Genomic DNA, 13468 nt, shown 5'->3' on the forward strand with positions numbered 1-13468 from the left:
TCATCTCTAATTACTAAAATGGACTGGTTGCATCCTTGCCTCAGTTTCTTGTCCAGAAGTTCACCAAATGGTTATTTCCTTGGGCTGAATTCAGTTTTGGAATTAACTCCAGCATTTAGCTGTTGATCTTGTTCTCTTTATCCTAGTAGATAAGTTTTTGGCACGTTCTTTCTCCTTCCCATCATTATCTCTCGTCTTTACCCGTCACTTTCTTTCTGTTGTGGTTTGCATTTATTGATCTCTGCCTTTCCTGATACTACTCAATTTATGTTTCACAGAAATAACGGCTGTACTTAAATGAAACTCAGATTCCTATATAAAAATGTTGGGATAACTTTGTTCCTTCAGTAAGGGTAATACAGACATTATAGATCTTATCGGGAAGAAAAATTATCACAATATTTAGACATGACTGTCTTATTTTAAAAATGTTTTCAGTTTACTTTCAGATTCCATATATAGTTTTAAAATACATGTTTTAGCTGAATAGTAAAAAAAAAAAAAAAAATGTGTAGGCACAGGAGTGTCTATTGGGCACTCCTGGGAAGGAGAGTAGCCTTTCTTTCTCTTTTTTTCTTTCTCTTTCTTTCCTTCTTTCTTTCCTTCCTTCCTTCCTTCTTTCCTTGCTTTCTTTCTTCTTTCTTTCCTTGCTTTCTCTCTTGCTTTCTCTCTCTCTCTCCTTGCTTGCTTTCTTTCCTTTTTTTTTTTTCTATATTCTACCTCTAGGCTTTGCCTCCTTGCTTGCGCAAGTCAAGCCCAAGTTTTAAGTTTTATGCTTATGGAAATACAGTAAATTAAGACATTATTTATTTATTTATCTATCTATCTATCTATTTTTTGAGACAGGGTCACCTAGGCCGGAGTGCAGTGGCGCAATCGTGGCTCACTGCAACCTTCACCTACTGTGCTCAAGGGATCCTCCCACCTCAGTCTGCTGAGTAGCTAGGACTACAGGTGCATGCCACCGTACCTGGCTAATTTTTGTAATTTTTCTTGTACAGTTGGGGTTTGGCCATGTTTCCCAGGCTAAATTAAGACATTTAAATCACTCAGGCACAACTAATTTTTTCATATTGCCACATCTTCCTAGGAGTGGGATTCTGCTTCAGTCTTTTCAGCTGTCTATGACTTAATTTTGACTCCCATCAATAATGCTTGATGTTGTAGCCAGTGTTGGTTTATTATTACCAAAAGCAATGCTGTTCTGGAAAGGCAAGGACTGCAGTGTCTCATATGATGCAATTGGACGGAACCTCAAGACGACATTTGCTCCCAGCAAAGGGCATTCAGCAGAACAAGGACCAATCAGAATTCATCCAACAATCATTTTCAGTGTCATCTAAGACTGGCAGGCAATAGCTTACATGTGTGATTGTGACTTTGATGTGAGAATGAGATGGTCCACAACTGTGGGTAAAGTAACCTTCCTGTTCTCAATCTCTTGTTTTTAAAAGATATTTCATTCCTTATTCATGTGCTTATTTATTTATCGTTTTACTCTTTCATTCATAAAAGTCTGCCAAGTTCTATTGAGGGAGCTGGGGAAAGACAGCAAGCAAGCCCCAATCCTACGAGCAAGGTGTTAACAGACAGTGGGCATCTGAAAAACAACAGAGAAATGGACAAGGAGGTAACAGAATGGCAGGGAGTGAGAAGCGTTACGCAGAAAGACAAAGAATGGTGAAGAGACAGGAGGTGGAAGAGATGGAAGGTGCCTTTTCAGATGAGATGCTTGCTGGAGGATGGTATCCTGAGGAGATGATGTTTGAGCAGTGGTCTGATTGAAGTGAGTCACGTGGGGATGTGGGACAAGGGGAGGTGGAGAGGGCTCCATCCTGGCACGTGGCTAAGGGGAGGTTCTGGAGAAAAATCCTCTTTCAAGCACGTGCAGTTTGTTGGAATATTCAGTGCTTTGGGATGGTAGGGGTGAAATCCCCATGTTCTTTTTGGCTCTTGTCCAGAGATGACTCTCAGGTCCTTCCCCGTGACCCATCTCAAAGCCAGCGCTGGAGCAGTTCCCTGCTGTCAATCCCTCTTAACGCTCTGAATCTCTCTGACATCTCCTTATGCTGACCGCAGAGGAAAACTCTGCTTTTAATGGGCTCATGTGATAAGATTCGGCCCACTCTGATTGACTCCATTTTGATTGGCACAAAGCCAAGTGTTTAGTAATCTTAACCCCATCTGCAGAATTGCTTTTCTCATGTAACATAATCATGGGCAGATGTGATATCTCGTTTTATTCACTGTCCCCAGGATTTGAGTGGGAGATTTGGGAGAATGTTTTAGAATTCTACTTACCACGCCTCTTTTCAATTTAGTTCTGATTTGGGTCACCTGAATCTACAGAGGTTTTTTAAGTTTTATTGTGCTACTAGAATGTAACATGTTTCACTGTAAGAAAACTCTAAACTAAACATAGAAGCATATTTAAATAGGTTAAAAGTCGGTAATCTCACCTTTTAGAAAAACAAACCCTGAGGGTTTCTGCTGTGATTTGAAGGCAGGGTGCTTTTGTCCCAGTTGTGTTGTTGTTGTTGTTGTTGTTGTTTTCTGCTGAGCCTGGTAGCTGATGAAATTTAAAATATAAACTCTTTTCTACTGCACAAAGTGGAGAGGTTTGTTGACTACTGCTGCACCACTTGATATCCTAAAAGACAGCACAACATGCATATTTAAAATATGCTACTTCATTCTCGCCAGAAAATATTTTATTGGCAACATTATCCTACATTTCTAATAAATATAGTTCTGCATTCCAGTAATATACATAAAATATTTATGTAAGAATCGACTCCAAAAACTCTAATGTACTAATCAAGATGATATACTGTAATTTCAAAGAATAGAAAACAAAGGAGATTTAGTGGGCAGGTCATTGTGGTCTTTAAATATTTTAAAAGCAGAAAAAGGAGAATCAATTGTTTTGTGTGGGTCTAGTACGTAAATCTAGGGCTGAAGGATAGAAGTTTGCAAGGAGGTGTATTTCAGTATACAGGAAGTTTTTTTCTTTTCTTAAAAATAAAATTAAAATAGAGCTCCCTGAGCTCTGAAATAAAATAAAATAAAAATAGAGCTCCTGAGTTGGAGCAGGCTGCTTAGGAAACCAGTTTCTCCTCAGTCGAAGTATTTTGACAGGAAAGTCTAAAGTCTATGTCAGAAGTGTTATCCAGTAGGTGTCAGCCAACCTTATCTGTAGAGTCAGATAGTAAATCTTCTTGGCTTTTGAGGCCATGCTGCCTCTGTAGCAACTTCTTAACTCTGCCATTGTAAGGTGAAAGCAGGCATAGGCAGCAAGTGAATGAATGGCCATGGCTGTGTTTCAGTAAAACTTTATTTACAAAAACAGGTGCAAAGCCAAATGTGGTCTGTGAACTGTGGTTTGTCAAGCCTGATATATTGCATTTCCTGAATTGGGTGGGAATAGGACCTAAACATCAAGCCAGTCCCTTCCAAATCTAAGATTTCAGTGTTATATGATTCTTTGGTAGGGTGTAGGAAGGCATAGATATCATTTGCTAAAATATCCCTCTAGGAGGAGGTATCCATACCCATCCCATTATTCACTGTGCCTGCAAGCAACTCTAATAAAAAAAAGTTCAGTTAGATGAGGTTTCAACTACATGCCACTAAATAACTGGGAATGTTATAAGCATTTTTTAAAATGGAAACCTGTGCATAAGCTGTGTGACCCTAAAATGAAATTAGGGTCCTTTTGAGTGCAGCATTTTTCTACCTTTTTTGATGTATCATTTACAAATAAAAATTATATGTATCTACTGTGTACAAGATAGTGTTTTGATATACATGTACATTGTGAAATGATTACCATAGTCAAGCTAATTAACATGTCCATTACTTTACATAGTTATCATTTGTGTGTGTGTGCATGTGTGTGTGCTGAGAACCCATCAGATCTATTCTCTAGTGAAGTTCATGTATACGATACAGTATTATGAACTATAGTCACCATGTTTGCAGTAGTCAGGGTTCTCTAGAAGGACAGAACTAATAGGATAGATGTACATATAAAGGGGAGTTTATTAAAGAGTATTGACTCACACGATCACAAGGTGAAGTCCCACAATAGTCTGCCTGCAGGTTGAGGAGCAAGGAAGCCAGTCCAAGTCCCAAAACCTCAAAAGCAAGAAAGTCAACAGTGCAGCCTTCAGTCTGTGGTCAAAGGTCCAAGAGCCCCTGGCAAACCACTGGTGTAACTCCAAGAGTCCAAAAGCTGAAGAACTTGGAGTGCAATGTTCAAGGGCAGGAAACATCCAGCACAGGAGAAAGATGAGGGCCAGAAGACTTAGCCAGTCTAGTCCTTCCACGTTCCTCTGCCTGCTTTTATCCTAGCCCAGCTGGCAGCTGATTAGATGGTGCCCACCCAGATTGAGGGTGGGTCTGCCTCTCCCAGTCAACTGACTCAAATGTTAATCTCCTTTGGCAACACCCTCACAGACACATCCAGGAACAATACTTTGCATCCTTCAATCCAGTCAAGCCGACACTCAATATTAACCATCACAAGTCCACCGCTTGTCTACTTGAACCCATACGCATCTCCTGAAATCATATATAATCTTCAAATAAAGATAATAATAAGGTCATAATTATGTTAGGTAATACATAATACAGCTATCCTTCGTACAACCAGAAATGTACCAATCCCCAACCCAAATGCTATTACATAAAGTTGACAACATTTAAATGCTGATTTGAAGTAAATAAATCTTATGTCACATGATAAAGGAAAAAGAAAGGAAATAAAATGAAGATATTTTCTTAGTACAAGTGTCTACATACACAAACATGTTCCTAACAAAATAAGGAGGAAATATGACAATTACAGTCCTCATTTCTGCAGCTGGTCACGTGGGCATAGCTGGTATTGATGACTACCTTCTTCTACTACCCATTCTGTATTCCTTTTGCCTTCAGCAAGCATCTCAGCAGGTTGTGGTTTTTTACCTGGTGGAGTGACCCAAACATTCATTCCTAAGGGGTTTGGGCCTTATGTAGCACTGCCTGGATTGGGCTGTTGTAGTTTCCCATTGACCTTAATCACAGGGCATGGTAATACTAAGAGTTGCCTGAAGGGATCTCCTGTATTCCTTGCATACTCTTCCTTACCTCCACTGTGGAGTAATAGACTAACTTCATCTTGATATTCCAGGTCAATCACCACAGCCAACACTGCAACTCCCTTCTGAGCCTGTTGACTTAGAGGTAAAAGGATCTCAAAGTGTCCAGGTGGCAATCTTAACTTCCAGTTTAATGGAATCCTTGTTGTGTCTTCTGTTGGCAGCATTTTTCCCTCTGAAACTAACACAACTAAGCAAGCAGAAGGTAATGTCTTGGGAACAGGAAGCAAAAATTTTGCTAGTGGATAGCTAGGGGTGATGGTGAGTGGTGCCACTTCCACTTCTGCCCCTTGATTCCTAGACCTGTGAATCCTGGCTATGGGAGAAACGGTGCCATATATTGGATGTTGATTCAGAGCATACATAGCCTTCTGGAGAATTTTGCCCCAGCCCTGCAAAGTATTGTCCCCTACTTGGCATTGTAATTGTGACTTCAAAAGGCCATTCCACCGTTCTATCAATACAGCTGCTTCAGGATGATGGGAAACAATGTTGTACATTACATCCTCCAACTTATTCACACTGCATAATTGAAACTTTGGATGCTTTGACCAAAACCACCCCATAGCCAGCACTCCCCATACTCTGGCTACCACCGTTCTACTCTCTGTTAGCATGACTTTGACTTTTTTAGATTCTGCATGTAGTTGTAAGTGCCTCTCTTCAGATGATCATATGATTTTTATCCTTCATTTTGTGAATGTGGTATATAGCATTTATTGAGTTGCATATGTTGAACCATCCTTGCATCCCAGGCTCAGTTGATCATGATCCTTTTAATGTGTTGTTGAATTTAGTCTGGCTAATATTTTCTTCAGGATTTTTGGATCTATGTTCATCAGGAATATTGATCTATAATTTTAATTTTATTTTCTTGTGATGTCCTTGTTTGGCTCTGCTATCAAATTAATGCTGGCCTCATTAAATGAGATTGGAAGTGTTTCCTCCTTTTCAATTATTTGAAAGAGTTTGAGAAGGATCGGTGTTAATTCTTTAAATGTTTATAGACTTCACCAGTGAAGACATCAGGTGCTGAGCTTTTCTTAGGTGAGAGTTTTTATTTCTGATTCAATCTCCTTACTCATTATTGGTATGTTCAGATTTTCTATTTCTTCCTGATTCAGTCTTGGTAGGTTGTATGTTCCTAGGAATTTATCTATTTCTTCTAGGTTATTTAATTAGTTGATGTACTGTTTTTCATAGTAGTCTCATGATTTTCTGTATTTCTGTGGTATCCATTGTAATGTTTCCTCCTTCATTTATAATTTTATTTGTTTTCTTTCTTTTTCTCCTAATTAGGCTAAAGATTTCTTGATTTATCTTTTTAAAAACAACAGTGTCATTGACCTTTTCTGTTGTTTTTCTAGTCTCTATTTCATTTATCTCTGCTCTGATCTTTATTATTTTCTTTCTTCCTCTGTCTTTGGGCTTAGTCTTTTTTTACTTTCTTATTGCTTCAGGTGTAAAGTTAGGATATTTCAGATCTTTCCATTTTCTTAAGGTAGGTATTTATCGCTATAAACTTCCTTCTTAGAACTGCTTTTGCTGCATCCCATAAATTTTCAATGCCACAAATTTTGTTTCTCTTTTCATTTTCCTCAGGACATTTTTTGATTTTCCTTTTGATTTCTTCTTTGACTCATTGATTGTTCAGGAGTATGTTAATTTTCATGTATTTGTGAATTTTCCATTTTTCCTTCTGTTACTGAATTCTACTTTTATGCCATTATGGTTGGAAAAGATACTTGATATGATTTCAATCCTTGAATTTGTTAAGATGTTTTCCATGGCCTAACATATAACCTATCCTGGAGAATGTTCTGTGTGCACTTAAAAAGAACGTGCATTCTGCTGCTTTTCAAGGAATGTTCTGCACTTGTCCGTTAGGTCTATTGGTTTATAGCATTTTGAAATCCACAGTTTCCTTGTTGATTTTCTGTCTAGGTGATCTATTCATTGTTGAAAGCATGTTGCTATTTATTTCTCCTTTAGTTATGTTAATATTTGCTTTATAGATTTAGATGCACTGATTTTGGGTACATATGTATTTACAATTGTTATATCCTCTTAATGAATTCACCCTTTTACCATTGTAGAATGACCTTCTCTGTCTCTTGTGACAGTATTTGACTTAAACTCTATCTCATCTGTTATAAGGATAGCCACCTCTGCTTTCGTTTGGTTATCATGTGAATGCAATCTCTTTTTCATCCCTTCACTTCCAGCTTATGTCTGTCCTTAAAGCTAAAGTTAGTCTCTTACAGGCAGCATACAGTTGTTTTTTATTCACTCATCCACTCTGTCTTTTGATTGGATAATTTAATACATTTACATCTAAAGTAATTATTGGTAGGTAAAGGCTTGCTACTATCATGTTGTTAATTGTTTTCTGATTGTTTTGTAGTTCCTTTGTTGCTTCTTTTTGTCTCACTGTCTTGCTTTGTGACTTAATAACTTTTTTGGAGCAATTTGCTTTGGTTCCTTTCTCTTTATGTTTTGTATATCTACTACAGACTTTTTCTTTGTGGTCATCATGAGGTTTACATAAAATATTTCATAGTTATAACCATCCATTTTAATCTGGTAACAACTTTGACTGCATTTAAAAATACTGTATTTTAACTTCTCCTCCTCCCACATTTTATTATTCATGCCATAGTTTATATCTTTTGTATATTGTGTATTGATTAGCAAATTGTTGTAGTTATAGTTATTTGTTAATACTTTTGTTTTTTAACTTTTATACTAGAGTTAAAAGTGACTGTTGCACAATAACAGTATTGGAGTATTCTGTATTTGACTGTATAAGAATACCTTTAATAGATTTTTATTCTTTCACATGTTTTCATGTTAGTTAGTGTCCTTTTGTTTAAACTTGAGAATTCCCTTTAGCATTTTTTGTAAGGCAGGTTTAATGGTGTTGAAATCCCACAGCTTTTATTTGCCTGGTGATATGATTTGTTCCTGAACTTCCACCCAAATCTCATGTCGAATTGCAATTCCCAGGTGTCAAAGGAGGGACCTGTTGGGAGATGATTGGATCATGAGGTGTTTTCCCCCATTATGTTCTCATGATAGTGAGGGTGTTCTCATGAGATCTGATGGTTTAAAAGTGGTGGTTAAACCTGTGCACATGCTCTCTCTCTCTCCTGCTGCCTTGTGAAGAAGGTACCTGCTTCCCCTTCACCTTCCGCCATAATTGTAAGTTTCCTGAGGCCTCCCCAGCCATGAGGAACTGTGAGTCATTTGGACCTCTTTTGTTTATAAATTACCCAGTCTCAGGTGATATCTTTTAGCAGTGTGAAAATAAACAATACAGAGAATTGGTACTGGCAGAGTGAGGTACTGCTATAAAGACAACCTGAAAATGTGAAGGCAACTTTGAAACTGGGTAACAGGCAGAGGTTGGAACAGTTTGGAGGGCTTAGAAGATAGGAAGATGTGGGAAAGTTTGAAACTTCCTAGAGACTTGTTGAATGGTTTTGACCAAAATACTGATAGTCATATTGACAATGAAATCCAGGCTGAGATGGTCTCAGATGGAGATGAGGAACTATTGGGAACTGGAGCAAAGGCCATTCTTGCTATGCTTTAGCAGAGACTGGCAGCATTTTGCCCCTGCCCTAGAGATCTGTGGAGCTTTGAACTTGGGAGAGATGATTTAGGGTATCTGTCAGAATAAATTTCTAAGCAGAAAAGCATTCAAATATAACCTGGCTTTTTCTGAAAGCATACAGTCAAGTCATATGCATTCACAAAGAGATGGTATGAAATTGGAACTTATGTTTAAAAGGGAAGCAAAGCATAAAAGTTTGGAAATTTTGCAGCCTGACCATGTGGTAGAAAAGAAAAACCAATTTTCCGAGGAGAAATTGAAGCCGGCTGCAGAAATTTACGTAAGTAATCAGGAGCTGAATGTTAATTGCCAAACAATGGGGAAATGTCTCCAGGGCATTTCAGAGGTCTTCAAGGCAGCCCCTCCCATTACAAGCCCAGAGGCCTAGGAGGGAAAAATGGTTTCATGGGCCCTGCTGCTCTGTGCAGCCTTGGGACTTGGTGCCCTGTGCCCCAGCCACTCCAGCTCCAGCTGTGACTAAAAGGGTCCATAGCTCAGGCTGTCACTTCAAGGGTGCAAGGCCCAAGCCTTGGTGGCTTCCACGTGCTCTTGGGTCTGCAGGTGCACAGAAAACAAGAGCTGAGCTTTGGGAGCCTCTGCCTAGATTTCACAGGATGTGTGGAAACACCTGGCTGTCCAGGCAGAAGCCTGCTGCAGGGACACAGACCTCATGGAGAACCTCTATTAGGGCAATGCAGAGGTGAAATGTGGGGTTGGAGCCCACACACAGAGTCCCCACTGGAGCACTGCCCAGTGGAGCTGTGAAAAGAGTTCCCCCATCTTCCAGACCCCAGAATGGTAGATCCACTGACTGGAAAGTTGCAGGCACTCAGTGCCGGCCCATGAAGGCAGCCGTAGGGGCTGTGCCCTGCAAAGCCACAGGGACAGAGCTGCCCAAGGCCTTAACAGCCCACCCCTTGCATCAGCATGCCCTGGATGTGAGACAGGGGCTCAAAGGAGATTATTTTGGAGCTTTAAAATTTAATGACTTCCCTGCTAGGTTTTGCATGTGCTTGGGACCTGTAGCCCCTCTATTTTCGCCAATTTCTCCCATTTGGAATGGGAACATTTACCCAATTCCTATACCCCCATTGTATTTTGGAAGTAACTAACTTGTTTTTTATTTTAAAGGCTCATTGAGGGAAGGGACTTGCCTTGTCTCAAATGAGACTTTGGACTTGGACTTTTGGGTTACTGTGGAATGAGTTAAGACTTTGGGGGACTGTTGGAAAGACATCATTGGTTTTGAAATCTGAAAAGGACATGAGATTTGGGAAAGACCAGGGAAGAAAGATATGGTTTGGCTCTGTGTCCCTACCCAAATCTCGTCTTGAATTGTAATCCCCACATGGGATTACGTGGGAGGGGCCTGGTGAGAGGTGATTGGATCATGGAGGTGGTTTCCCCTGTGCTGTGATCTCATGATAGCGTGGGATTTAAAAGTGACAGTTTCCCCCCCACATACACACTCTCTCTCTCCTATCACCTTGTGAAGAAGGTGTCTGCTTCCCCTCTGCCTTCCATCATGATTATAAGTTTCCTGAGGCCTCCCCAGCCATGGGTAACCGTGAGTCAGTTAAACTTCTTTTGTTTATAAGTTACCCAGTGTCAGGTAGTATCTTTACAGCAGTGTGAAACTGGACTAATACATCTGGGAAATTCTTTTTCTCTCCTTCCTTTCTGAAGGACAGCTTTGCCTGATATTATATTCTTGGTTGCCAGGTTTTGTACTTTCAATATTTTGAATATATCATCCCACTCTCTCTTGGCCTACATGATTTCTGCTGAGAAATCCACCAATAATCTTATGAAGCTTCCCTTTATGTGAAGAATTGCTTTTCTCTTGCTTCTTTGAAAATTCTCTCTTTGTCATGGTGAGGGTCTCTTTTTTTTTTTTTTTTTTTAGTTGGAGTCTAGCTCTGTCATCCAGGCTGGAGTGCAGTGGCGCGATCTTGGCTCACTGCAAGCTCCGCCTCCTGGGTTCATGCCATTTTCCTGTCTCAGCCTCTGGAGTAGCTGAGACTACAGGTGCCCACCACTATGCCTGGCTAATTTTTTTTTGTATTTTTAGTAGAGACGGGGTTTCACTGTGTTAGCCAGGATGGTCTCGATCTCCTGACCTCATGATCCACCCATCTCGGCCTCCCAAAGTGCTGGGATTACAGGTGTGAGCCACCGTGCCCGGCCGAGGATCTCTTTATATTTAATCTATTTGGAGTTATTTTGGGCTTCATAAATCTGGATGTTTATTTCATTTATGTCTCCAAATTTTGAGAGTTTTCTATTCTTATTTTTTAAAATAAGTTTCTGCAACTTTCTCTTTCTCTACTTCTTCTGGAACTCTTCTAATGCATATTAGTTTTCTTAACAGTGTCCTGTAAGTCTTGTCAGCTTTCTGCAATTTTTATCATTCCTTTTATTACTCTGACTAGGTAATTTCAAATGACCTGTATCTGAGCATGCTGATTCTTTCTCCTACTTGATCTAGTCTGCTGCTGAAGCTGTTTGTGAATTTTTTCAATTCAGTCATTTTGTTCTTCAGCTCCAGAATTTCTGTTTGGTTCTTTTTTATGGTTCCTATCTATCTTTTTGTTGAACTTCTAATTTTGCTTATGTATTGTTTTCCTGATTTTGTTTACTGTCTATCTATATTGTTTTGTATCTTATTGAGCTTTCTTAAGGCAATTATTTTTAGCTCTTTGTCATGCAGTATAGATCTCCATTTCTTTAGGGTCACCTCGTGCTGCTTTATTTCCTTCCTTTGGTGGTTTCTTGTTTCCCTGATTATTTGTGATCAGTGTGGCCTTGCACTGAAGTAGGCACCTATTTCAGTCTTTACATACTAGCTTCAGCAGAGAAAGCCATTCACTAGTCAGATTGACCAGAGATTGTGGGTGGGCTGTCTGTTGGGGTCTATGCACAGTATTTCTGCTGGAGTTCTAAGGTGGGCAGGGCTGGATTCTGGGTTCATTCACTGTGGTTGTCTGTATTCTGTGCACAAGGACTGGCTTGAAGCATGGATCCTTGGGGGCTGACTTGGCACTGAAATGAGCCTTAAGCCTGAGCCTGCAGGGGCCAGCCTAACATGGGGATCACCTGGCACCTGAGTTCATGGGGATAGGCCTGTTCCTGAGTTTATTCAAGCTGTCCTGGGAACAAGGTCCACTGGGGTGAGCCTAGCATCTGGGTCCACATGGCCCAGCGTGGAGCCAAGGTCTCTGGAGGCTGACCTGGTGCTGGATCTGCAGAGGATGGCCTGGATTCTAGGCCCATGGGTACCAACTTGGAGCCTTGGGTTGCTGGGGCTAACGTGGAGGCTAGAGTCTTGAGGGCCAGGCTAGAGCTGGAGCAGGCCTGAAGTCTAGGTCTTCTGTGGCCATCTTGGAGCCTGAAGCCCCAGGGGCTGACCTGGTCTGGGGTGAGCATGGGGCTGAGGCCACAGAGGCTGGTCTGGCCTGTGGCAGGCCTGAATCCTGGTGCTGGGGTTTACTGGAGTGAGCTTGGTGCTTGGGATCTGTGGTGAAGTTAGGTGCTATCTTAACTGTCCCTCCTCCATGCAAGAGGGTATCTCTCTCCATACTGTGCTACCCAGGCTTGAAGGTGAGATGACACCGGTAATGTGAAATTGTCCTTCCTATACACTTCTATGTGTCTTTTCTTATTTCTGTGCTGCAACCAGGTGGTATAACCTCTCACCTGATTCCTTAGCTCTAGTGAAGTTATTTTCGTGCATGGATACTTGTCCAAATTGATGTTTCTGCAAGGGATGAGAGCTAGAAACTCCTGTTCTGACAAACTCCTATTCCTATTCTTGCTGACATCACTCCCTGAAATAGTTAATATACTTAACAGCTGAACACGGATAGGATGTTCATGGAATATGTTGACAGGACAAAAAGTTGAAACTGTTGGCAGAAACCCAAAGTCAATATTGAAGCCAAGCAAAATATTGCCTGCAGTGCCACATTAGAACAGCTTGAAGACCGTTCATTTTTAAGTGACAAGAGACTCACCTCCAAGAAGCAATTGTGTTTTCAGGTAGCAAATTTTTATTATTCTGATTGTTTCCAAATAAACTATAATTTTTAAGTATAACTTTTTACTTTATGAGAAAATTAGTCATTTATATTCTAATTTCCTGAGTATGTAGAGTATAGATAATGTTCCTTTATGTAGAAATATTTAAATGTAAGATGATTTTAAATCAGAAAGAATATTTGATTGATTTAAAATTTTTAAATGGGCTTTAATATTTTCAGAGGTTTTCTTTACTTAGGGATTTTTGGACTGACATTATTGCCATTATTTATTAATTTTGTTTTTGCCCAAATCAAGAGGTTTCATAATTGTTTACTCTCTCTCTACCAATTCCCTTTCCAACATTACTAGCCACAGAGTTGGCCAATGAACAATAAACACAACAGTAGTCTGGAGGTCTCAATTTGTATCTTGGGAAGCATTATAAATTTTCCAACTCCCTAGACACAAATGTACAAAAAAAAAACCCTTGTTTTCTGTACCAGTAATTGTGTGCTTTGTCTTGCAATTCAGACATTTACAAGAAAATCTAAATCACCTTAAATTAAGATTTATGTTAAATGTGGTCTAAAACCAGCAGAGTTATGTATTGTTTTCTTTTTTAGAATGATTTTATTCAAGCAAGCAACTTATTTCATTTCCTTGTTTGCTACAGTTTCCTGTGGTAAGTGAA

At 39.9% G+C, this 13468-nt stretch overlaps 1 protein-coding gene across 3 annotated transcripts in view; it reads left to right on the top strand.

The window, feature by feature from the left end:
- The first annotated feature begins 846 nt into the window (after positions 1-846).
- KLKB1 (kallikrein B1) overlaps positions 847-13468 on the top strand; it is a 43631-nt gene continuing 31009 nt past the window's right edge. Inside the window, exons 1-4 of one of the 3 annotated variants that reach the window (XM_063604040.1) lie at positions 847-1413; positions 1516-1786; positions 5174-5346; positions 13401-13459. In XM_063604040.1, the coding sequence (XP_063460110.1) occupies positions 13402-13459 (58 nt within the window). In that variant the 5' untranslated portion in view covers positions 847-1413; positions 1516-1786; positions 5174-5346; position 13401. Of the gene's footprint in view, positions 1414-1515; positions 1787-5173; positions 5347-11582; positions 12796-13400; positions 13460-13468 lie in introns of those variants that run through there. The other 2 variants (XM_055112090.2, XM_057302236.2) reach the window with 2 other exon arrangements.

Source organism: Pan paniscus, chromosome 3 (assembly GCF_029289425.2).
Source record: "Pan paniscus chromosome 3, NHGRI_mPanPan1-v2.0_pri, whole genome shotgun sequence".
Lineage (NCBI taxonomy): Eukaryota > Metazoa > Chordata > Mammalia > Primates > Hominidae > Pan > Pan paniscus.